General features: G+C 37.6%; 3 protein-coding genes across 4 annotated transcripts; 1 reads left to right on the forward strand and 2 right to left on the reverse strand.

The window, feature by feature from the left end:
- The first annotated feature begins 1,469 nt into the window (after positions 1-1,469).
- LOC119989069 (transcription factor bHLH112-like) lies at positions 1,470-4,047 on the forward strand. 2 transcript variants are annotated; one of them, XM_038834372.1, is made up of 7 exons: positions 1,470-1,891; positions 2,007-2,502; positions 2,580-2,681; positions 2,800-2,865; positions 2,998-3,063; positions 3,287-3,331; positions 3,440-4,047. In XM_038834372.1, exons 1-7 carry the CDS (start codon positions 1,557-1,559, stop codon positions 3,590-3,592), a joined length of 1,263 nt encoding a protein of 420 aa, XP_038690300.1. In that variant the 5' UTR covers positions 1,470-1,556; the 3' UTR covers positions 3,593-4,047. The 2 variants fall into 2 exon arrangements, with proteins under 2 accessions (XP_038690300.1, XP_038690299.1); XM_038834371.1 differs by having other exon boundaries at positions 1,471-1,891; positions 2,004-2,502.
- A 5,611-nt stretch (positions 4,048-9,658) lies between these two features.
- Positions 9,659-11,183, reverse strand: LOC119989071 (U-box domain-containing protein 8). Its single transcript, XM_038834375.1, has one exon. The coding sequence runs from the start codon at positions 11,088-11,090 to the stop codon at positions 9,960-9,962; it is 1,131 nt and encodes a 376-aa protein (XP_038690303.1). The 5' UTR covers positions 11,091-11,183; the 3' UTR covers positions 9,659-9,959.
- A 3,018-nt stretch (positions 11,184-14,201) lies between these two features.
- LOC119987812 lies at positions 14,202-23,334 on the reverse strand. Its single transcript, XM_038832723.1, has 15 exons — positions 21,900-23,334; positions 20,886-20,996; positions 20,545-20,777; positions 20,243-20,453; positions 19,868-20,105; positions 19,634-19,781; positions 19,231-19,536; positions 18,887-18,947; positions 16,788-18,164; positions 16,114-16,251; positions 15,852-16,018; positions 15,545-15,755; positions 15,225-15,462; positions 14,973-15,123; positions 14,202-14,895 (listed from the first exon to the last, which is right to left on the reverse strand). The coding sequence occupies exons 1-15, from the start codon at positions 23,209-23,211 to the stop codon at positions 14,584-14,586; spliced, it is 5,214 nt and encodes a 1,737-aa protein (XP_038688651.1). The 5' UTR covers positions 23,212-23,334; the 3' UTR covers positions 14,202-14,583.
- Between the last annotated feature and the right edge of the window lie 349 nt (positions 23,335-23,683).

A 23,683-nucleotide genomic window follows, 5' to 3' on the forward strand; every position in this document is an offset into this window, starting at 1 on the left:
TCACATTAAACCGAACACCCGGCAGACAAAAACAGATGATGCTTAAGGCGGACCAAAAGGCGAAAGAGAGACAGTCGATTGACGAAGCCGAAAATCGGACAGTTATATAGTAACGGTTATTTCCAAAAGAGACAACCAACTTCCTCAACTGCTACAAACTTCCTCAATTGTTACGAAACTGCGCAAGACAAGTATAAAAGAGAAACAATCAACAATGGAAGGGGGATATAATTTTTGAGGAGATCTTGAGTCTATATTCTGGCTAATAGGTCTGATCTTTAGTTTATACTCTTTGTAATAACCACCAAATAATAAGATGACTCACACTCTAACACCGTGGATTTAGGCTCAAAGCCGAACCACGTAAATCCGTTTGTTATTTCCTAATTCTCTTAAGTCAAACACTTATCATTTTTTATTGTTGAATTCTTGCATCAACGGTCCACTTTTCATAGAGTTTTTGTTTCAACTTTTGAACAATATCTCGTCCATTCGAGCAAGTAATTGAGAAAGCTCCTTCTTTTCCTAATAAACTTCTAAGGGCGTTCCCTAAATGCCTTGTTTTTCTTGAGGATTTTCCTCCATGAATTGTGGTTCTTCTTCGTCTACTATTAATTAGCTTGACATGGACCATCATTTGACTCCAACTCATGAATTCATTTGCGTTCAAATGATCATTAATGAACAGGGTTTGGATGATTTTGGTGTTGCCTACTTTGTGTTAATTTGTTAGGGGTTGTCCTGATATGCAAAACAATTATGATTGGAATCTCATCACGGTTGATATCTCAGTTATCCCGACTATTAAGTACTGAGTACAATATAAATATTTATGTGTATCATGTGGGACATGTAGAGTGTACAAATTCACTTGGATCTAATACGTCCAACTCAACAACTGAGATATCTGAAATATCAAGTACTGAGATCTTTATCATTTCCGTATACAAAATTTAATTAGTCACATGAATTAGTATTGAAAAGATAATCACAATATTTTTAGCTTCAATCACTTTAGAGAAAATGGATGACACGCGCCACCTTGTGAATTGGAATATAGAAACGTAACCGACTAATTGTCTCTACAATCATATACGAGGGACCATCGAATACTCCTTATTTTCAGGTTTACTTGACCTTTTCGTTATAATAATCAACCCACAGTATCAACCGTTCGATTTCACAAAAAGCAACGTCCCATTATTGGTCCAAATTTGTGATGTGGAATTCTCATCATTTTCATCATGATACAACATCACTGTATTCACAACCATATATATACACAGAAAATGATAAATACCACAGTCGTTCATATCATAGTTATCCCAACTGTTGAGTTGAATGTACAAGATTCAAGTGAATTTATGGATTTCATATGTCCCACATCATACATATGTAATCATGTGTATAACTCAGTAGCAGCTGGGATACCAACTGCTCGGACACCTATTATTACTGATATATACACACACACACAAAAACTCATTTTATAGGAAGAGGACCTTCCAAAACTCACAAAACTAAACAATTACTTCTGATATCATATTATCTTAGTCATGGCAGAGGAGTTTCATGCGGGTATTCGCGGCGGAGGCTGGTGGAATATGGATTCGTCGAGAAATGTGCTCGCGGGAGGCTCGCCGTGTGCTACGGCCATTACTAGTAATTATATGGGTTGGGGTGTTGATTATATGGACATGAAAACAACGTCTTGTGATCAAGACTCTAATAATTCTGCCTCGGCCGATAGCTTTCAAACACCTCAGAAACCTCAACAACAGACGGATTCGGATCATAGCGGAGGCAGTAGCAGTAGTCGTTTGATTGATTCAACCTTGCAAATGATGGGTTTTGGGCTCCAATCATCCTCAGATTGGAACCCAACTTCACTGTAAGTTCCTTTTGTTATTTTAACCGACTTTCATGCACAAGACTCACTTAATCGGTGATTTTGTTTGGTGAAGTAAATTAAGTAGTCAAACGAATTGGGTTTTATTTTGCAGTAGTACTGGAGAAGATTCTTCTGTACTTAACAACTTCATTGCGATGAATCAAGAATTCTCTTTAGATCAACAAAGACTGAATTCTATCAACACTTCAAGCAATAGTACAACTTCTTGTCAAGGCTTGTCTGCTGGGTTTCCAGTATCAGCTACTGCTTCTTATGGGTACACTTCAACATTGATACAAAGTTTGATTGAAACATCAGATCCGCAACAATCTTTATTCAACAATCGGTCGATGAATTATCCGGCTGCCGCGACGGGCAATTATGGGACTGATTTGAATGATCAATTAATGCCTTCTGCTTACAATTACTTGAAACCCTCATTGCAACCCACAGGCTTACACTTCACCAACAACACACCCTTTTGGAATGCCTCATCTGGGACTGCTTTAAGTGACAACAAAGCAGCTGGATTCTTTCCGTCAACTCAACAAGCACAATTTCTTGGACCAACAACATTTGAGAAAAAACCCAATTCTTCCCTCCCAACAAAGGTAAATATAATTCATATTGGGTAGTGATTAATAAATTTTGGGTTTGGGGATTAAAGATTCTTGTAACAATTGATTAGGTTAACACTGAAGAAGTTGGAGAGATGGTTAACAAAGGAAGCAATGAACCTCCATTCAAGAAGCCTCGAATTGAGACACCCTCTCCATTACCGACTTTTAAGGTACTTTACCATATGCTCTCTTGACTAGTTATTTTTCTTTTGTGATTCTTTGAATTTTGTCCGAAAACAGAAATGGATAATGTGAAGTGGTTATATATATATTTCTTTGTATGATCAGGTGCGAAAAGAGAAGCTAGGGGACCGCATAACTGTGCTCCAGCAATTGGTTTCACCTTTTGGAAAGGTGAGTTGTTTTGTATTTTTCTCTACGTTACTTCTGCAAAGATTACTGCGCAACATACAAATCTCAATAACAAAAAAAAAAAGATAGTGTGGATTAATGCACTGTGAATTATTGTTTCTTCTTATTTTACAGACGGATACAGCATCAGTTCTTCAAGAAGCTGTAGAGTACATCAAGTTCCTTCACGATCAAGTAAATGTATGTTTCAATTTTTCCTTTACTGTTCTTTTCCCTTAATTTCTAGATGTAATGCTCATGTGCGGTGTGTACGTAAAGTTATAGAGTTCACTGTTATTTCACTTTTAGAATAAAGTCTAAAACTTTGTAAGTTATAAACGTCCACACCTGAGCATTTTTATAGAAACCCAAATGGATAAAATTCTATTAATACGTATTTGTTTCAATGGAAATATTATTTCAGGTTTTGAGTACTCCTTATATGAAAAATGGTCATTCCATTCAGCAGGTACGTACCTTCTACCTACTAATTAAATGACCACCACCACATGAATTAATCAGAAGATTTTAGCTATCTTTTGTGACTTAAAGTAATTTACTTTTATTTACAATGCAGTCTTGTGATCAATTGGACTCATCAGAAGGGGAAAAGCAAGACCTAAAGAGTCGAGGACTTTGTTTGGTACCCATTTCCAGCACATTCCCGGTCGCCAATGAAACTAATAATGCTGATTATTGGACACCAACGTTTGGTGCAACTTTCAGGTAGAGACAAGACAAAGTTACAAAAACTTATAAATATTCTCGTTTGATTACAAATGAAAAGAGAGGGAGCTAGCTAGGACCAGCTAGAAAGCAAATGATTAGATTTAGCTAGGAATATATCTTTGTAATAACCTAATTGATAAGTATTTTTTTTGTTATTATTTATAGTTTTAAATTAAAGGTGGGTTAGGCACAGGAACAAGTGCTAAATTCAGAGAGATAATTTAATTAGGAGCTGAATTTAGTAGATTGGGGATGAAGGGCCTTTTGTTCCTGTGACTTCTCTCCATGTTTATGTGTTTAATTTTGTAGACTAAGGGATTCTAGAACCATCACCTTTTTTATTATTTCAACGAAACAAAAATAAACAAAAAGGAAATTATTTATTTTTCTTTATTGAATTATTGCTTGTTATTCAAGATTATTAATGGAAGTGAATGGAGATAATTTCTGGATTCACTTTTTTCTTTTTCGTATTTGTTTGTGTGTGTTTGGAATGTGTTAGTGGAAGTCAGAAGGGCAAGGCCCATTGTTCCTGCTTTTAGGGTTTTTTTTTCATCATTTCTTTGATATATTATATATATATATATATATATAGAGAGAGAGAGAGAGAGAGAGAGAGAGAGAGCATGAGTGCGCGTGTATGAAATTGTTGTGTGTGCTTCAAGACAGACATGATATTGATACATTATGGGTTCTTTGCTTGTTATATATAATCTGATAGTGGAGAAGCTAGCCGACTCAATAATATTGTCTCAGTTAGAGGTGAGTGATGATCTTGATGCATGACTATGTTTTATTGAATCTAATTCTCCACTAACACATCAAGAGCCAAAAGTACTCAAGTGATAAAGAGAACAGTATCGCATGCATGGGCCTAATACAGTCGCTATGTCACTTCAATTCTCTAATGACACGTTTTCTGTGGGACTAAATATTTTGGAGACAATGCAGTCGAACAAATTTGTGCGAGCTTTTAACACAGAGAGGACAATATCACCTTGATGTATTTGGGATGAATTTTCTAAGATTAGCTAGCCAAGAATTCGCGTTAGAGAATCCTTGAAAAATCTTTAGGTACTTATACTTCCTATCAAAGACTCCCTAAAAATATACCTAAATACAAATTACACACAATAGTTAAGCCTGCAAAGCATAACTTACTATAAGAATATGCGAACCAATGGATACATATATATCAAGAGATTAATATTCAAGTATGCTAATATGCAAAGTAGCTTAATATTGAAGATTCCAAGTGACTAATCATGGAAAAACTACTTTAATATAAATATCTTCTCCGAGTGATGTTCTTCGGCTCGATCTCTTACTTTACTTTTATCATCTTTTTGAAATTGAATTGATCGATGGATTGGTACCTCCAAGCATCGGGATTGGTACTCCAATGAGTCAATTGACAGAATTGAATTCTTTTAAATCTCTGTTACTTAACATAAAGATGACAGGGATAACCAAAAAAAAAGAAAGAAGGAAAAAGCATCTTAAGGGCAGTATTGTCGTGATCTTAATAACAAAACGAGGCAAATTTGAGTAGGAAAAATACTTGAAACTCTCAATTTATAACCTCATTTTATGATTTTATCCCTAAAACCCGTTGTAATACCATTTTGTCATTTTCATATCAAAAAATATTTTATTTTTTAAAAAATCGTAAATATGTAGTATCCAGTCTAATGAATCCAACGATATATTTTTTGTTCAAAACAAAAATCAAATTCAATATGAAAAATATATATCATTTCTAGACCATTGAATATAAATTTCGATCACGATGAATTTTGATTTTCGTTTCGAATAAAAAAATATATTATTGGGTTCGTTAGACCGAATACTACATATTTATGATTTTTAAAAAATACATATAAAATTTCGACCCCCAAAAGGACTACATCTAGTCTAATGCAATTTTAGTACAACATACCCCATGTGTATTTATAATCAATTACTATCACACATGACATATAAGATTAGAGGTAAAATGAGGATTATAAATTGATGATCCGTAGCATTGCTCTATGAGTAGTCAACAACACAATTGCTATATTACTATAATCAATATACCAAGAATTTCTTTTTTTTTCTTGTTTTGGCTAATCAAAGGAGAAATCAACATATATTCTGTCTTCTGCCACAAGTGTTTTTCCCCTCTAATAATCTTCTAAAGGGTTATTTCTTTTTTTGTGCCTTTGAATCTAATCTTGTAACCCTTTTGAGAACCAAATCATATGATTTTAGCCCTCAAAAAATGCTTTAAAAACTTGTACATAGTAGATTCCTTCACATTCACGGCTACATGATGATGATCGACATACCTCTCTCACATAATTCTTTGTAGAAAGAGATATGAAACAATTCATTTATTTATGTTGTATATTAATTATTAACTAGTTTTTAGGACAGTTTGTATGCTGCCCAGGGGGTCAAGACTCAAAAGTCAACACAATCACTTTGATGTGGGCCTACTTTGAGAAAGACTGAGATTTCAATAAGTATATGGGCCTATATATTTAGCCCATATTGTTGTAGAGAAAATGGGCCGATCCATCTTTCTAGGTAGACAAAATAGCCCATTAACAGGTGCATACTACGAAATTATAAAAGGGTAATTTAATAATAGAATTATAAAATGTCCATTACAGAATTGAAGAAACTCAAGCAACAATGTCAATATTCCATTTTCCACTCATTTTTAGAGATACGTTTAAGGGAGAGAGTGTCCCAAAATAGAGAAGTTGTGGATGGAGTAGTGAAGTTCACTGTGATAACTCTTTGTAAATACAGAAGGTCATAGGTTCAATTCACATGTCCAACAGTTTCGACGTTATTTCTTTACATGGGCCAAAGGCCCATGGGGGTTCTTCCGACATGGGTTTTGGTCTAGTTTAAATTGTCGCTAGCGCGGAACAGACTGGATTAACAGTCCAAATTTAAAGCTAACCCAATTAAAGTCCAACAGTTTTGGCGTTATTTCTTTGTATGGGCCAAAGGCCCATGGGGGTTCTTCCCGTATGAGTTTTGGTCCAGTTTAAACTTTCACTAGCGTGAAGCAGATTGGATCGACAATCCAAATTTAAAGCTAATCCAACTATCTGGTGAACATGTTGGGTTGGAGAATTATTAGTCACCCAAAAAAAGTGTCCAAATCACCAACAGATTACTAAAGTACAATAAAACATTAAATAGGCATCAACTATGTTTCTGTCTCAAGGAATTGAAAGATGACGCGAATGATCATTGTCTTCAAGCGTGCTTCTCTTCCTAATCAGTATACTTATCATGAGATGAGACCATGTTTAGAAAGACAAACAGGTTATTCTCTTACCTAATGACAAACATCCGAGCAATGCTGAGTTGAATATACAAACTCCAAATGAATTTGTAGACTCTACATATCTCACATGATGCATTTGAAATCCTATATATTAATAACATGAGCTTTTTATACTGGGCTTGACACGTTGATTCAAACAAAGCATTTGACTCATAATTTTCTGAACCAACAATGTTAGGGATCCCAGTAATAACCATCCCAGCAGTGTGTGACATGCATTCATTGGGTATGGTGACATCATAACAAGGGACCCATTGAAAACCACACTCAATCAATGCATATCATACACTGCTGGGATGCTTCTGAGATGATTATTACTAGGATCTTTATTATTTTTGTTTCTGAACAGCTAGGACTTAATTGTCTTCTGTCTTAATTAGTTTTTTTTTTTTTTATCTGTGTTATCAAATAGTACAATATAATCCGGTTGTGCTTAAACAGGAAAAATGGCTTTAGCTCCATTAATTAAGCATTGGTTGTGAAGAGGAATAATTGGAGGAGGCGGCGGCCATACATGTCTTCTCATAAATTTCATTTCTTTAACTAGAAAGCCAGAAGCTTCCACTTCATAATCATGGCCTTCAAAATTTTCCTCTTTTTTAGGTGGTTGGTGTTGGGATTTCAAAGGATTGTATTATGATTTTATTTTTTTTCCTTTTGTTTCAAGCTGTGTACACCACTAGGAGAGTATGAGGTAGGCAATTGTGGCTCCCTTCTTTCAACATGTCCCAATCAAGGTCAAACTGGATAAATTTAGTACCCACCCACTTCATTTTTTCTTCATCATGGAGTCTTATATGGAAGGAACCACCATGACAAAATAATTAGCTAACAGTAGCCCCCACATTTCAAACGCAAACTCTTTTTCAATGAATCTGGACGACAAAGTTTGATGACTGAAGAAGGCTATGGGGTTTGAATGCACCTTGTTTGGCTGAGGAATCATAACATAAAACAACTTAGCAAGTACCTAATAGAGCATTCTTTTCATGGCAGATAAACCTACCGAATGCAGACAACAACTCCTCAACGGGACTCACCAACTCCCCCAACACAATCAATATCCAATTATGGCTGTATAGAACGAATGTTCAAAAGTATGCATATATTACTTATATTCAAGAACATTCATACATAGATATACAAATAGACACTTCCGCAGTTCCATAAATGTAACAACTATACAAGGTTATGTTCCTGGAAGAAAGTAGCCGTCTACATAAGGTTTTCACGTTAAAGCCATTGTATGCCCACAGCTCATAAGCTCCAGAAAAAAAAAGGTGAACAATAAATATATACGCCAAGGCCAAGCAACCACCTTCATCAAGCAGAACATGCACCAATATAATGCTTGTGTCCAACGGACCACTCGTTCTCAGCGCAATCCAAAATATAACAGTTTGTCACAAAATGAAAGATCATATAAGCTTTAAGAGGACAATATATACACTACTGGCATGCTTAAGATGACAATACCTACATCACTAGCATGCCTTCTTAAAAAAAGACACTTTTAAGGCATAGATTGTCTAATCTCAGAAGATTAGGATGTCTAAGCTACTTAATTTCTTCAGCCTGCAATGTATGCTTGCCAGCCAGAATTTCACATTTGTGATGGCGACTGCAGAGTTTATCGTAAATGAGGTCCTTCTACAGTATAACACCCACATCAGAGGTATTCTCATAAGAGGCAAAAAAACTTAATAAAATGGACAAAATCTAAGAAACCCCATCTACGGAGCAAATTCATCCACCCAACAACCAGTCTATATGCCACAGAAACTTGCATTGCCCACCTTTCCAACCTCCAAACAAATCAATTTCAGAGGAAGATTTAAAAGTGTCCCAAAAAGTTGACTTGAATATTTCCCTAACACAGCAAGATTGATGGAAAGGCTTCCAAGAATCACGTCACTAGAGTCGGTGTTTGAGTCAAATAATTGTTCAAGTCTATCGATAATTGTCTTCATAAAATCACGTCGATCTAATTTCATTTTGGAATCACATTTGTCTCATGAACAGAGCAAATCTCTCCATGGATATGTTCCTTGACAGTACCCCACTGAAAGGATTCAAGGGACATCAGTTGGAAAAAGAAAAAAAAAAAGTAACACTCCACTAAACACAAAATAACATGCCGAAGAATACCCACTTTAAATCAATCACAATGTACAACAAATTCTAGACAAACCTGAACGTTTACATACAATATAAGAGTAAATCCAGGTTATAAGCTGTGTGCAATTACAAGTACAAAAGGAAAAAGAGTAAAATGTTGATCAACCACATTATTAATATAATTGCAAATCCAACAACATTCAAGTATCATTAACTAATTGACGCAAAAAGCAGAAACAGCAGAATCGAATATTTAAGAAACTAATTGATGCACCACCACGTAATACCATTAACTCAGTAATACATGCAAGTAAGCAACAAATAAGACATTTTCACAAAAATTATGGTGCTTCAACAAGAAAAAAAGTAACCATCAATCACCCAAATTCATTAGAGACGACAATTCAACCCTATTTATTCCATGATAATAGTATATTATCAAGTTGTGTCTGATTGATTACACATACTACAACACAAACCCTCTCATATAGTCAGAAAAGGAAAATGGCATATCGAGAATTTCATTCCAGTTTACTTACCCAACTTAAGGTGATTTGTCATTATTAAAAGTAACATGAATATTTCGAAGCGAAAAGTGAATTGAGACCAAGAAACTTCTCAAAACTGTAGCAAGCTACAACCAATTTGAAACCTTTCAATTAAGAAACCTTCCCATTCAGAGGGGAGCTTAATTTTGACTCCTTTATTCAAATGTACAAAATGCCAAAAAAAAATCTGAAGAACACAATATTTCCTTCAAAATCTATCTTTTTTTTCAGTTTACCTATGTTCTTTTTTACATAAATTATCAGCGGAGCCATCAACAACCAAAAAAAGACCTCCAAACTCACCTCCATGGCCGACAACAACCCTTCACCGCCGCAAAACTTCAATCCTTTCACTACCACATCAAGCGGTTCCCATTCAGAGTCTGCACCAAACTCGAAGCACTCCTCCTTATTTTCTCATTCTCATCCTCCACCAGACTCACACATATCTCCAAAACGCCTTCTCTCCCTGCTTCCCTGCACATTAACTCGCTATACCTGCACAAAAAATCCAATGTCAAGAGTGCGCATTGAACTCCCCTTGCACTCCCATTCTTCAACACCTTCACCAAAATTCCCACACACCCATCAATTCTCCCCATCTCCTCCCTCCCTTCCTTAGATTTTGCTAACACTCCCAACACCTCCACTGCCCTCTCCAGTCCCAATTCTGCAATCTGGAACAGAATAGGTACCGCCCCACAATCCAGTGCACGCCTCCGATTATCAGGGAAAGAGCATATTGTGTACAAAGCAGTGGCTGCCTCTTTCACCTCTCTGCCCTCTCCATACTTTATAATCCTCACAAGGTTTCTAATTGCGTCTGGATACGCACCAATTGTCGCCTTATTCACCTCCACAACCGCAAGGCTCGTTAGAATCGTGGAGGCTATGGCACGGCAATCCGGTGACCCGCTTTTGAGAGCAGCCACTACCCTGCCAATCGCACCCTCTGCAACGAGACCCACTTTATTGTCGTCATCCAGAGATAAATTCAGTAGCAAAGAGAGGGCTTTCTCTCCTAGCGCTTGTTCGGGCGAGTTAACGCAGCGGAGAACAGCTGACACGGCGCCTGACTCGGTCAAGTGGCGACGAATCGCCGGGTCTCGCTTGGAGAGTCTGTTGAGTTGCGCAAGGGAGTCCAATTTGGTCTCACTAGAGGAACTTCGCGAAGTGAGAGAGGATATTAATTCTCGCGGCTCTAGCCGTGGCCGGGAATACGTTGGTGATGGTTGGTCGGGTTGCGACTTGAGAGGGGAGACGAGGATATAGTTGGAAATGAGACTCCGAAGAGCGTGGTTGGGGATTAGAGATGGTTGTTCAGGAAGGGGAAGGTTGGTAATCGGACACGTCCGATGACCTGCGTTTAGCCACCGTTGGATTGAAGGGCGGTCAAAGGTGTGACCCGATGTCAAGATTACCGGGTCAGTCATAATCTCGAGCGAAATGGGGCACTTGAAATCGTCGGGGAACTGACACGCCATTTCTTCTCCTCACTCAATTTCTCTCTCTAAAATCCAGTTATCAGTTTCTCTCTCTCTAATATTTGGGGAGGGTTTTGTGAGGTTTTGGAAAGAAAAGGTCTCGGCCTTTAAGCTCGTGAGAGGCTACTGGATCAATCACCGAAAATGACCATTACGTCCTTTCCAAAACCATGCAAATTACCCATGGCAATGGGGTTTGGTGACGAAAAGGGAAAGGGTATGTTGGGGATTTCGTGAGTAGGGACTGTAGATTTTGAAATCTGGTTAGGGTTTTGTCGGTTACTTTGATGGAAACAAAGAATAAGTTGAATGGTTAGGACTTTTTCTCCAGTCCTACTAAATAACCCAGTATTTTTTATCTCAATTGTTCCCAATCCCATGAGACATTACACATCACATGCCACATCAACATTTATGTCTATATATATACGCTCTCCCTCTCTCTTTCTTCTCTTTCCACTTTCTCTCTCCTCTCTCCTTTTCTCCCTCCCACTCACACAAGACAACCACCACAGCCAACTGGAGTTCCTCCGTCCGACCACTGATCGGAGCCATCGACCCACTGAACGGAAGCGCCCCACCACCACAGTCATTTCCCGACCCTCTGCACCACCCATCGCCGCTCGTATCGTAGAAAAAAGGCATCCAAAGGAGGAGGTAACCACGACACAAATCGAGTCGATCCGGCCACCTCCGACGACATCTCCGTCAACTGACCTCGTATTTGGACTCCCACATGTCGAGGCTCTCCTTACCCACCTACTTCCGATCAGATAGCTACCGAAATCTAGCAACTCGAGCAAATTACACTGTTCTAACAACAATGTAATTTTTCAATTCGAACATCCAGCCACCTCCAACCGCGCCTCCCGCCAGCTCCAGCAATGTATATGCTTTTGAGACAATGTATCTGCCTTGTTATTTTTGATTGGTTTGTAGACTATTTTTCTCCCCAACTTGTATTTGGCCTATTTTGAAAATAGTGTAACCCGTATGATTGTCTAACAAGAAAATAGTGTAACCTGTAGGTTTGTTTGGTAAGAAACAGTGTAACTTGCAGGTCTGTCTGGAAATTACATTGATTTGTGCATAAAAAAATATGAGAGAAGATGAAAGTGGGAGAAAATAAGGAAATATGAGAGAGATTATTTGATTTTCAAATTTTTTAAAAGAAAAGAAGTGTGAGAAAAGAGGAAATATTTGAATTTCAAATATATGCCATATAAGCATAGTTATCCATGTAAGCATCATAAATGACAATGTCACATATATTTGAGAAGATTTAATATAAAACCTGCTGAGATATTTAACATTTTCGCTTTTTCTCCTCTTACTTTTCAAATCATTCTTTCTTTCAATTCAACTCTCTTTTAATTTTATGAAATCACTTGTTGTCAAGGGATTGTGGGAGGGAAAAATCTCATAAATGCGTAGTATTTCATATAATAAATCTAAAGACATGTTTTATTGGAAACAAAAATCTAATTGATCACAATTGAATGTAATAGTTTAGACCATCCTGTATAAACTCAAAACATTCATCTTTCATTTGGATACGTTCCTAATATTGTTACAAGACAAAGACTATAGAATTCTATTAACCCTAGTAGAATACAGAATATCAAGTGCTGACTGTAAATAACGTACATATGATTAATTTAAGATTTTATGTCAGTCAGATGGGTAAAAGCTTTGGCTCTAACAAACAAAAATGTGATAGTGATGTGAGCTTGTGAGGTTTGGGATGACAACGGATTAGGTACCCTTCCAATTAGGAAATACCAAAATCTTTTCCATTTAAAATACTCTATACCAAAATCGTTCTAAAACCATTTAAATTTCCAAACCCGGAACTGTTTCATAACCGTTTACCATCGGGCACCCGTTTACCGTTTAACTTTTAATATTTTTATTTGTTTCTTTGATGATTATATTAATATAAATTAATATTGAGTATGGTTTATATTAATCATGATTTTATAATTCAAATTAGTCTAATTTATAGTTTTATTAGTATGTTTCTATAAATATATATATTTTAATATGCTTTATCATATTATAATTTAGTATCCTAGTAGTATACCTTTATAGATGATTTATAATATTATTACTATAATAAATCTTTTTATTAAACGGTTCGGGTACCCTAAACCTGATACTAAAAACCAAACCCGACCCTAAATCATGACGGGTTTGAAAATCAAAACCAAAACAGTTTCCAAAAACTATAAGATCGGTTTTTGGGTTTAAAATGTATCGGGTACCCTGCGAATAGTGCTCGGATTGATTGTTTTTGCCATTCGTGAGGTGCATATTTTATAAACACAAAAAAGAAAAGCTCCAATTGTCAAGCCGCCGCTCTCAAGAAAAGAAAAGAAACAAACCACCATTCGTTTGACTAACTTAAAATTGTAAAACCAAAAGGGTAAAGAGAAATAGAAAGTTCAGTTCTTACATGTACTGAGAGATTCTCATCTTCTGATGTAGTGATGTGCCATCAATCAATCATATAATATTCATTTGAACGTGAAAAATATGGGATTTGACTAGGAATATATTTTGCTGAGTTGTTGATAATCTTCAATAAAAAAAAAAAAAGAAAATTTTATTCAATCTTGTGTTTGTGTCTACACTAGTTATTAGTTTAACTCTTGTGGGAGTGCACAGACGACTGCTGAGAAAGTGACGGCTTAGATTTATCTTGGGAAAGTACAGAGAGTGATGGGCGGACGGATTAGATTGGTTCAACAATTTCAGCCTCTAGTGTTCCTTGGCTTATTACTTGAGAGGGACACAACAATGGCAGTCACTGACAATCAGCCCAAAACCAATCAAAAACCACAACCTGTGGGTGGTCTCTTTGCTTTGCTTTTCATTATCATAATCTTCCAATTCATCAAAATCATGGGAGTTCCCTCTCGTCCATATCCATGGCAGTTGGGCCGTTGCTGCACTCATATTATCTCTTCCTATTTCATTCATGTTTAATCAAATTCTCTTCTGTGCCTTAGTGATCGTTTCTTACAATGTATGACCAATGGATATTAGGCTGGGATTTATGTCCAAATTGCATTGCTGATCAACTGATAAAGGAAAATGAACAAATACATATGGATTGGTAGACTATCATTTTGTCTTGAAACAATTGTTTTTTCCTCTGTGGTAAATGGTAATAACTCATTACAAAAGAAATACATATTCATTGTTGTTTTTGATACAGTTAATAGGATGCCTATGCCTATGCCTATGCCTATGCCTATGTCTGCACTTCTACTGGGTGGTAAGTTGACGGGATTAATTCTTGCCAAAGGCAAGAGGTCCTAGCTACGTTCAACTCCCACATTCAGCAAATCTCTTTAGATCCATACTTAGAGTAGTGTTAAGCATGCTGCTGCTCAAATGTGTTGCAAAAATTGCAGCAGAGGATATACAGAGGAAACTGCATAAGTTGCCTTCAATATACAGATGCGCCGGATAAGGATGAACCCTTATTCTATCTAGGGTAAAGCGCTGTGACTGTCACTTGGTTCACGGTGCATGATTCATCTTGCTTAATTGAAAATGAACTGGATTCAATATAATCTGTTCCAAGACAGAACCCGGGCTTTTTAGGCTTTGGCATAGTTGCAGTTTCACTGCTCAACATCAAGACCACAGATGACATGGTTGGCCTGTCTTCTGCTCGCTCTTGGACACATAACAGAGCAACCTGTATGCACCTTAAAACTTCATTCGGGGAATACGATTCACCCACTGATTGATCTATCAGTTCCGGTCCCGTCCCTTCTCTCCATAGTCTCCACGCCTGCAATGTCTCACATTTTAGGTTTACTGGAAAAGAATGATCAATTGAAGACTGTTTAGTTGTTCACTTGTACTTACATGTCCAAGAAGATTTAGTCCACCGTTTGAATGATAAAACCCCGTGTTTTTCTCGCCACTTATGATCTCCAAAACGAGAACGCCAAAGCTGAAAACATCAGATTTCACAGAGAAGAGACCGTCCATGGCATACTCAGGAGACATATATCCACTGCATGCACCAACAACAACAACAAAAAAAACAAAAAGGCAAAGCTTAGTGAAGTGTCGCCAATCTCAACCCGAATGCAAAACTTGGTTTATGATACTTACTACGTGCCAATGACTCTCCTAGTTTTTTCTTCCATTTGATCTCCACCGAAAAGTCTAGCCAAGCCAAAATCTGATATCTTGGGGTTCATATCTCCATCAAGTAGAACATTGCTTGTTTTGAGATCCCTGTGGATGATTCTGAATCTGGAATCCTGGTGAAGATATAGAAGTCCTCGAGCAATCCCACATATGATGTTGAACCGCCTTGGCCAATTCAATAAGGCACTCCTCGATTGACCTGGAACAGCTTTTCAAATGAACGAATGCCAAGAAAACTCTACTGGAGTATAAAACACCAAAGAAAACCAAGACGGACTAACTGAATATAACAGCATCAAGGCTTCTGTGCTCCATGTACTCGTAAATCAAAATCTTTTCATTCATCTCAATGCAGCAACCAAGCAAGCGAACTAGATTTCTATGTTGAAGCCTGGCTATTGACCTGACCTCGTTCCTGAATTCTTCCGTTCCTTGTCCAGAAATCTTTGACAGCCTCTTCACCGCTATATCTTGACCTTCTATCAACCTACCCTGGCATTGTGACATTGTTTTATCAGGATTTTAATTTCCCACAGGTATTAGAGCTTAAATGCATTTGGTTTTTGAGCGAAAACGATGAATATTCACCTTGTAAACACAACCAAATCCACCTTGTCCCAGTTTATTTTCATCAGCAAAGTTATTGGTAGCCATTGCTATCGTACCAAAATCAAATGAGGGCAGTTCCAAATAATCAACAGTCTTCTCACTCAAGATTACTACTTCACTTAATAGCACATCTTGGCTTCTTTCACCTGATTCATACACAGGAACACAAGACAATAACTCTCTGCACAAATCATTGAGATATCCAATTCTGATAATGGATATAATATCATGTTTATGTTACCTTTTTTATCAGTTTCTCCCTTGTATATACTTCCCATTGCCTTCCTCTTCCATGCAAAATACCCAATTAGCACTAATACTAAAATTCCACTACCAACTGCAACCCCAATTACCACAAGGTGTATGTTCCCTCCATCATCTGAAATGTACAAATTGGTCATCACCTCAGTTCCCATCTATCTTCATCCGCCACAGTTATAAAAACAGCAAGTATAATTATATCTAAGAATTTATAAAACACAACTCTATAACAGTGGAAGCAACCAAGTAGATCATATATCATCATAATTGAACAGGATATAAGTAGAACCGCTTGAAGAAAAACAAATAAAACCAGAAAGAAAATAAATCAACAGATGACATGAAAACTTGGGTGTGGCTCTCTACCTGACTTACCCACAGGACCCACAAATTACTTCAATGGAGTCCGAACAAGTCGCAAATCCCTTGGTAAATCCATAGCCGACTTTATTGGTTGATAATGGTACTGATATACATAAAGCTCAAAACTTTACTACATTCTAGTGACATTACTAGTCCCTCCAAAGCTAATCAAATACAAAAGTTACCATGTCATTACATCTAATAGAGTTTTTAGGGATATTTTTTTTTCCATTAGGAAAACAGAACAAAACAGAGGAAACTAAAAGGTAGAGACAGAGAGAAAGAACGTACCTAGATCAGAAGATGCCAATCTAACATAGAGATCTTGACCATATTTTCTTTGTCTAATGTCCAAGAGATCACTTGTCCAAATAACACAACCTGTGCCTCCATTGGTAATATAAGCATTAGCATAAGCTGTACAAGAACAATTCTTGGAACACAAACCTTCACATTGCTTAAGACTCATATTCGCATCCACAAATGAAGTAATACTCTCAGGCAACTTCATGTTCTTCATACGCAAGAATTTATCTTTAACACATTCCAACTGTGTTTTCCTCACACACCCACCAGACCCATCTCTCAAATTCCATACTGTTGGATTTTTAGGCTCAAACCCTCTTGTACACTTACAGACTGGAGAAGAATTTGAATCACAAATACCATATGGACCACATTCATTGTAATTGTCGCACTGATCTTTGGGTGCGTACCAGAATTTTGACCATTCTTGCTTGCTTTCAATCCATGTCAATCTTTGTATTTCCCCGTATGGAGCGATGACTAACCTTGAAAACAAACTCTTATTTGTTATTTCATAAGTGTAATATACCTCATCTTGATTAGTGACGAAAGTGAAGTGTACGTAAGGAAGAGGATTCATTTCTGGTCCACCACTGAATCTCAAACCATTCCATGGCCCGCTTCGAAACATTCGAACCTCTCTGTTGTAAAAAAATACTTCTGGGAATCCATGATAATTTATCTCGTAAGAGAAATCACCAGAGGCAGGATCATCACTGTTTCTCCATGAACTTAAGTACCTGTTCAAACTGGTATTAAGATCCCAACCTAGCTTCATTGAAGGTAAAAGAGTATCAGTTGGGTAATCAAAACTCTGCCATAAATACCCATCTGGATCGTTGTTGTTTGCTTCTCTTATAACGAGATTTGCTGTATCTAACAACTGTAAAACTGGATTATCAGCCTTGATTTTGGTTTCATTCAGCGACGAAACGAGATTCTCTGCTTCATCAACAAGGAGAAGCCCTTGGTTGTTGATCTTGAGAGATGCAGAGGGGTTTGTGAGTGGGCTATCTCTGTTAGCAACCCAAACGACTGTCTTGACTTGAATGGTTTTGTACCAAATACCCAAGTACAATTTCCTTGAATCGCCTGGTGTGAAGAACCCAAAAACAAAAACCCCACTTGCAGAGACAAGAGTTTGGTTATTTGTGAGTGACTGGGTTGCCGTTAAGGTGTCCGTTGAAATTACTATGGAGGGGATGAGGGTGAAAAAAGTGATAAACAGCTTTCTTTCGGCCATCATTCCTTCAATAAGGGGATTTTCCTCTCTCAAGAGATCTGGGTTTTCTAGTGAAGATGCTTTCTTTAGTCTCTTCATGTAGATGACATTTAGTGTGGTTTGATAGGAAGAGAAGAAATGTCATGGACAAATGGGATGTGAACAAGCCTCGTCTGTTTTCTCTGACGTTAAAAAGTCCTAGTCATGCCAAAGCCTTTTTCCAACATAAATAAATGCGAAGTCCCAGTTATCCTTCATTTTCAGAGTATATTTTAATCGATGCATTGAACCATTGGTTACAAAAATGACCCAAGTCAATGACTCATACAATTGGCTCTATTGACCATTGTGTTAAATTCCCAACATTCGTTTGGTAAAGTCAAACCAGATGGTTTAGAAGAAAAATTCATGCCCTATCCCATTGTCATTTTTTTCTTAAGCTTAAGTACCATTAATTAGGACGACTTAGGAAGAACAAAATTATGTGGACTCGATATATATTTATCGATAAATTCAAGACGGATAATATCGTTTATGTAAGTAGGGCTCCAAATTGATCTGAGTAGCCTGAGATATTAAACATGATATCAAAGTCTCGACATATCCACTTGTTGGGTCATTTATAAGAAAAATCCATGTACAAACAATACATGCTCATAAGTCGTAACATGCCAGATTTAACTTATATGTTTTGTATTGGATCATATGTTTTTGCTTATTTCACATTTTACATGATTTCTATGATGTATGGCAGGATACATCCCACTCTTAACAACCAAGGGACCAGCTTTTCAAATAACAGGCCATGATTTCTTTGTATGATTTCAGACTCTCTGCATCTGTACATCCATTGGGCTCAAACCTGCACTTGAGACAAGCATCAACTCAGTTTCTGCTTCTTCTGTAAATTCTGAAACTTCGAACTGATCACACGAGTTAATGAAAACCAATCTTCTATATATTCATTCATATTTAGTTATGAACATGAAAATAATTCTTTTCCTCACAATGTGTAAGAAGGAGAAAAAAAAGAACAGAAAGGAAGCTATGCATTGCCTATACAGTATACATATCTATCTATCTATTACTTATATATAAAGCCCGTGGAGGGCCTGTGATGTGGTGGCGATTCAGTATACATATCTATTACTTATGATGGCATATGAGTGTATGCAATAAAGTACTGAATCGAATCTATCTTCCAACAAGTATCGTAACAGTCAATTCTTTTGAGGATACAATCTCGCGAGATTCATGACATTCCAAGTAAGTCTCCGTATCCAAGGAACTCCTCATCGAAGTAAAAGTGGGTTGTTTAGGCAATGGTAGGGTTGCAGTTTCGCTCTCTAGCATTAGTAACACAGAGGCCATGGTTGGTCTTGAACTTGCGGAGTCCTGTACGCACAGCATCCCCACGTGTATGCATCTCAAAACTTCATCTGGAGAGCAAGAATCTTGGATGGAAGGGTCGATGAGCTCCATTGCTTTACTTTCACTCCAAAGATCCCATGCCTGCAAAACCGAGATTCAAATATAAGAGCTCATCATAATTTGGCTTAGAGTAACAAAACTACACAAGGTGATTAACGAACAAGGCATATGTACTTACATGAGCTACAAGGGTCATTTGTTCAGTTAACCGGAAGCTAGTGTTCCTCCGGCCACTCACAATCTCTAGCAGTAACACACCAAAGCTATAAACATCTGACTTCACTGAAAATAGACCCTCCATTGCATATTCAGGTGCCATATACCCACTGATTTTCAAAGTAAAAAATAAGTGGTATTAGGATAAATCCAAATTGTAGAACTGGGCGGAATCGCATTGAAATGTAATACTTACTATGTGCCAACAACACGATTGGTATTTGCTTCATTTTGGCTCACCCCAAATATTCTGGCCATACCAAAGTCTGAAATCTTCGGGTTCATGTCCTCATCCAACAAAATGTTGCTGGCCTTGAGATCTCGATGAATTATCCTAAGTCTTGAATCTCGATGGAGATAAAGGAGTCCTCGGGCAATCCCTGATATGATCATGAAGCGTCGATTCCAGTCTAGAATTGCCTGCTGGGCCAGGTCTGCCATTATATTAACCAACAAAATGTACACCATTGTCAGGACAAGACCCATTAAGATGGCGAACTCTTAAGGATTCATGATTTTGTGCTTCAAAATTTGCTTAAAATGGCACTAACAAGATGAGAAATTAACTAACCAAAAAGAAAGCAATCCAAGCTTTTGTTCGGCATATATTCATATAGCAGCATCTTTTCTTCCCCCTTAATAGAGCAGCCTAATAATCTAACAAGGTTTCTGTGTTGTAATTTGGCAATCAGTATCATCTCATTCTTGAACTCCTCCAACCCTTGTCCAGATTTCTTCGACAGCCTCTTTACAGCTACCTCCTGTCCCCCGGGGAGCTTTCCCTGGTAAACAAAAGTAAAGTTCAGTTATCTCGTTAGAATTTTAACTCGGAACTTCTTTACTCTTCTGTTATGCTTTAATATAGATACCAACCTTGTAGACAGGTCCAAATCCCCCCTGCCCAAGCTTGTTTTCTATGGAAAAGTTGTTTGTAGAAGCTGCTACAAAATCGAAATTGAGCATAGGCAAGTCTGACCCATCAATTTCATTTCCTCCCAAGTAAAGTTCAGCTGGTCCTGAAAGATCTGTTGAGTATTCCTTGCTTACTTCAAAAGCTGGTATCTCGCTGGTCCTCATCAATGACGGTGGGGCCGATGTGGGTAAAACTAGAGAAGACAAATTGAGAACAACAGGATAAGTCAATTGTTTGAAGTAGTTGTGCCCTGATTAAGCTACCTTGAAACATTTTTTTCCATAACTAACCAAAATCTTACCTTTCAGCTTTTCCTTCATTCGCCACAGGAACCATATGAATATTCCAAGGAAGAACGCTCCGGCAAAAGCAATTACAATTATCCAAGGTGTTGATAATTTTCTCTTGCCGCCTACAAATGAAGCACGGAATGAGAAAAGTCACAATTTTCATACGAATTGCGAAAACAGCAGAGCATCTATCTTAACTACTACAGGTTTTATCTGTTTCGTCTTTTTCTTCATCATCAACAAAGAAAACAGATCAGAAGAAACACTAATTCATAGAAATTGGCTAAATTTATAGATGAGTTCAATTGCATATTAGGCAAGCTCTCTACTACATACTTCTCAAATCACAAGCACTCAAGTTGCTTATGCTAACCTTAGAACACTATGTTCTGCGGTTTCCTTAATCTAATCAAGAATAAGGGAGTTGGCAAGGTCCAAATCTGCCCTAAATATCAAGGTATTGCAGTTGTCTGAAACGAAAGAACTTGGCAAATCAGTAAAAATACTAAAACATGCTAAAGAAAATCTCACAGCAAAGCTAGAAACATAGAATACGGTGCAGGATATTACTGTCAAAACATAATGGTGCTATTAAATATTCAGATTATTTGTCCTAATCTGATATGTTGGATCATTCATCACAGGCTGCTGCATACATATAACGGCTTCAAGGGCAAGAATACAAATATATCAACATCAATCAATTGGTTAAAACTACAAAACGGCCTCTCACTCCCTCGAATTTCCTCATGCAATCAATTTTTAACGTCAAATTGTTAAAGAAGTATCTTGAACTTAGATGAAGTGCCATATATCCACATCACTTGCCTCGCATTTGTGGTGGGTTCATTGAACTTCTAAATAAAAATTTAAATGAAAATTTCGTTTATAAATTCACCAGGAAACACTGAACAAACTGATCTAAATAATCCAATTTAAACAACAGATGATATCAAAATTCAAAAAGGAGCAAAAACAACAGCAAACACAATAATAAAGATGGTGAGGAAAGAAATTTTCCTTACCTAATTCGGAATCAGCAAGGCGGAGAAAGAACAAACTCCCACCTTTGTCAAAATGCTGAACATCAACCAAGTCCTCAGTCCATATCAAGCACCCAATGGAAGGAACGTCTGCATATGCAGTACAAGAACAATTCGCCAAACACCTTTCCTTACACGTCTCGGAGTCTGTAAGACGCGCCATATCTGCAAAATCAGGCAATTTCATGCATTTCAACCCTTTAAACCCATCCTCTCCACCACCTCCCCCTGCCACACTCCCATTCCTCTGGCACTGCAATTGAGTCCTCCTCTTACACCCACCTGTCCAATTCCCTGTTCTCCACTGCTCTTGATGTGTTGGCTCAAACCCATCCATACATCTACATTTAGGAGAATCAAACACAGTGCAAGTACTAAAATTTCCACAATAATTGTATTCTTCACATTCATTTGCAGGCTGTGATTGCACCTGTTGCCATTGCTTTGCATCTGCATCCCACCTAGACTGCTCCTCCACTCCATCCCATCTCAATTGAAATCTTAACAAATGAGAACTATTCGCCGGAATATACGTAAAATAAACACTCCCATTCCCATCATTGGTAAGCTTAAACCCATAAAGGTAATTAGTCGCAACTGTCATATTAGGGACACCTAGGAATATCTGGGAATTCCAGTAGCCACTTCTCCACAGCCTTTTCGATCCTTCCTGTATCACTATTTGCGGTGGCCCCCTTGAATCGATCCTCATAGAGTAGTTTCCAGGGGAAGGGTCGTTTATAGATCTCCATGATGTGAAGGGAAGAATATCTCCAGTTGCAGAACTCATATATGCTCTCATGTATGGCAAGTATGTATCCGTTGGATCTGTAAAGCTCTGCCAATACGCCTGGTCACTATCACCAATGCTGTCACCGCTCGACAGCATGAAATTCCCAGTATCATCAAGAATTGCTGTTGTTTCATTTCCAGACGAAATTGAAACATTGCTGGACCAGACAAGCGTCTCATTTCCAGACAAAACCACCAGATTCCCATCACCCCCAATAGTTAAAACCCCAGAGTTATCCGAAATTGGGATTTCTCTATTAGCAACCCAGACAATTGTTTGAGGCTCAATGTTGTGGTACCAAATACCCACATATCTCCAGGAAGAATTTTCAGGACTGAAGAAACCCAATTCAAAGATTTCATTTTCTGATATCAGGGATTCCCCATCTCTTACGGATTGAGCTCTTGTGATCGTGTTATTTGCATTGCAAAAGAAACCAACAGAAGACAGAACCCAAAATAATGAAAAAAGAAACAGAGAAACAGGGTTTATGCCCATCATGGCAAGTTCTAAAATCTCCAGTACCCTCCAAAGCACATACACAGAAATTCAGAAGAAACGAAAGAAGAAGAAGATGAAGAAAAATCAAGGTGGCCAAGGTTTGGTGGCTGAGAATTAAGACTTTTAATTTTTAAAGCCTCATTTAACTAGTGGAGTCGTCAACTTCGAAGGCCCGGCTTTGACCGAAGCATTTCTTTGTTCAGACTTCAGAGAGTTGAAACACGTGGCAATGAAAATTCATGCTCCGAGTCGTTTCTCTCTGTAGCTTAAATTCTACAGTACTTCATATCCAATAAACATGTGACGATTTGGTAAAATATGAAACACTGATTGAATTCATCAAGTCTTACTTTACGAAAAAACATTGGGACCCAGTTGGGCATCTCCCGCGTTCCACATTCCATCACAACCGTCCAAGCTTCCCTTTGACGTTTTTGATGATGTGATGTGATACTAAGGTTTTGTACTAATC

This window comes from Tripterygium wilfordii, chromosome 21, assembly GCF_013401445.1.
Source record: "Tripterygium wilfordii isolate XIE 37 chromosome 21, ASM1340144v1, whole genome shotgun sequence".
In the NCBI taxonomy this organism is placed as follows: domain Eukaryota; kingdom Viridiplantae; phylum Streptophyta; class Magnoliopsida; order Celastrales; family Celastraceae; genus Tripterygium; species Tripterygium wilfordii.

Coding starts and splice junctions, on each gene's coding strand:
- LOC119989069 (XM_038834371.1), top strand. CDS start 1,557: ATGGCAGAGGAGTTTCATGCGGGTATTCGCGGCGGAGGCTGGTGGAAT. Junction 2,866..2,997: donor TGGTTTCACCTTTTGGAAAG/GTGAGTTGTTTT, acceptor CTTATTTTACAG/ACGGATACAGCATCAGTTCT. Junction 3,332..3,439: donor ATGGTCATTCCATTCAGCAG/GTACGTACCTTC, acceptor TTTACAATGCAG/TCTTGTGATCAATTGGACTC.
- LOC119989071 (XM_038834375.1), bottom strand. CDS start 11,090: ATGGCGTGTCAGTTCCCCGACGATTTCAAGTGCCCCATTTCGCTCGAG.
- LOC119987812 (XM_038832723.1), bottom strand. CDS start 23,211: ATGATGGGCATAAACCCTGTTTCTCTGTTTCTTTTTTCATTATTTTGG. Junction 18,948..19,230: donor AATTGACTGTTACGATACTT/GTTGGAAGATAG, acceptor TCGTGTGATCAG/TTCGAAGTTTCAGAATTTAC. Junction 14,896..14,972: donor GACTAAATCTTCTTGGACAT/GTAAGTACAAGT, acceptor GAGACATTGCAG/GCGTGGAGACTATGGAGAGA.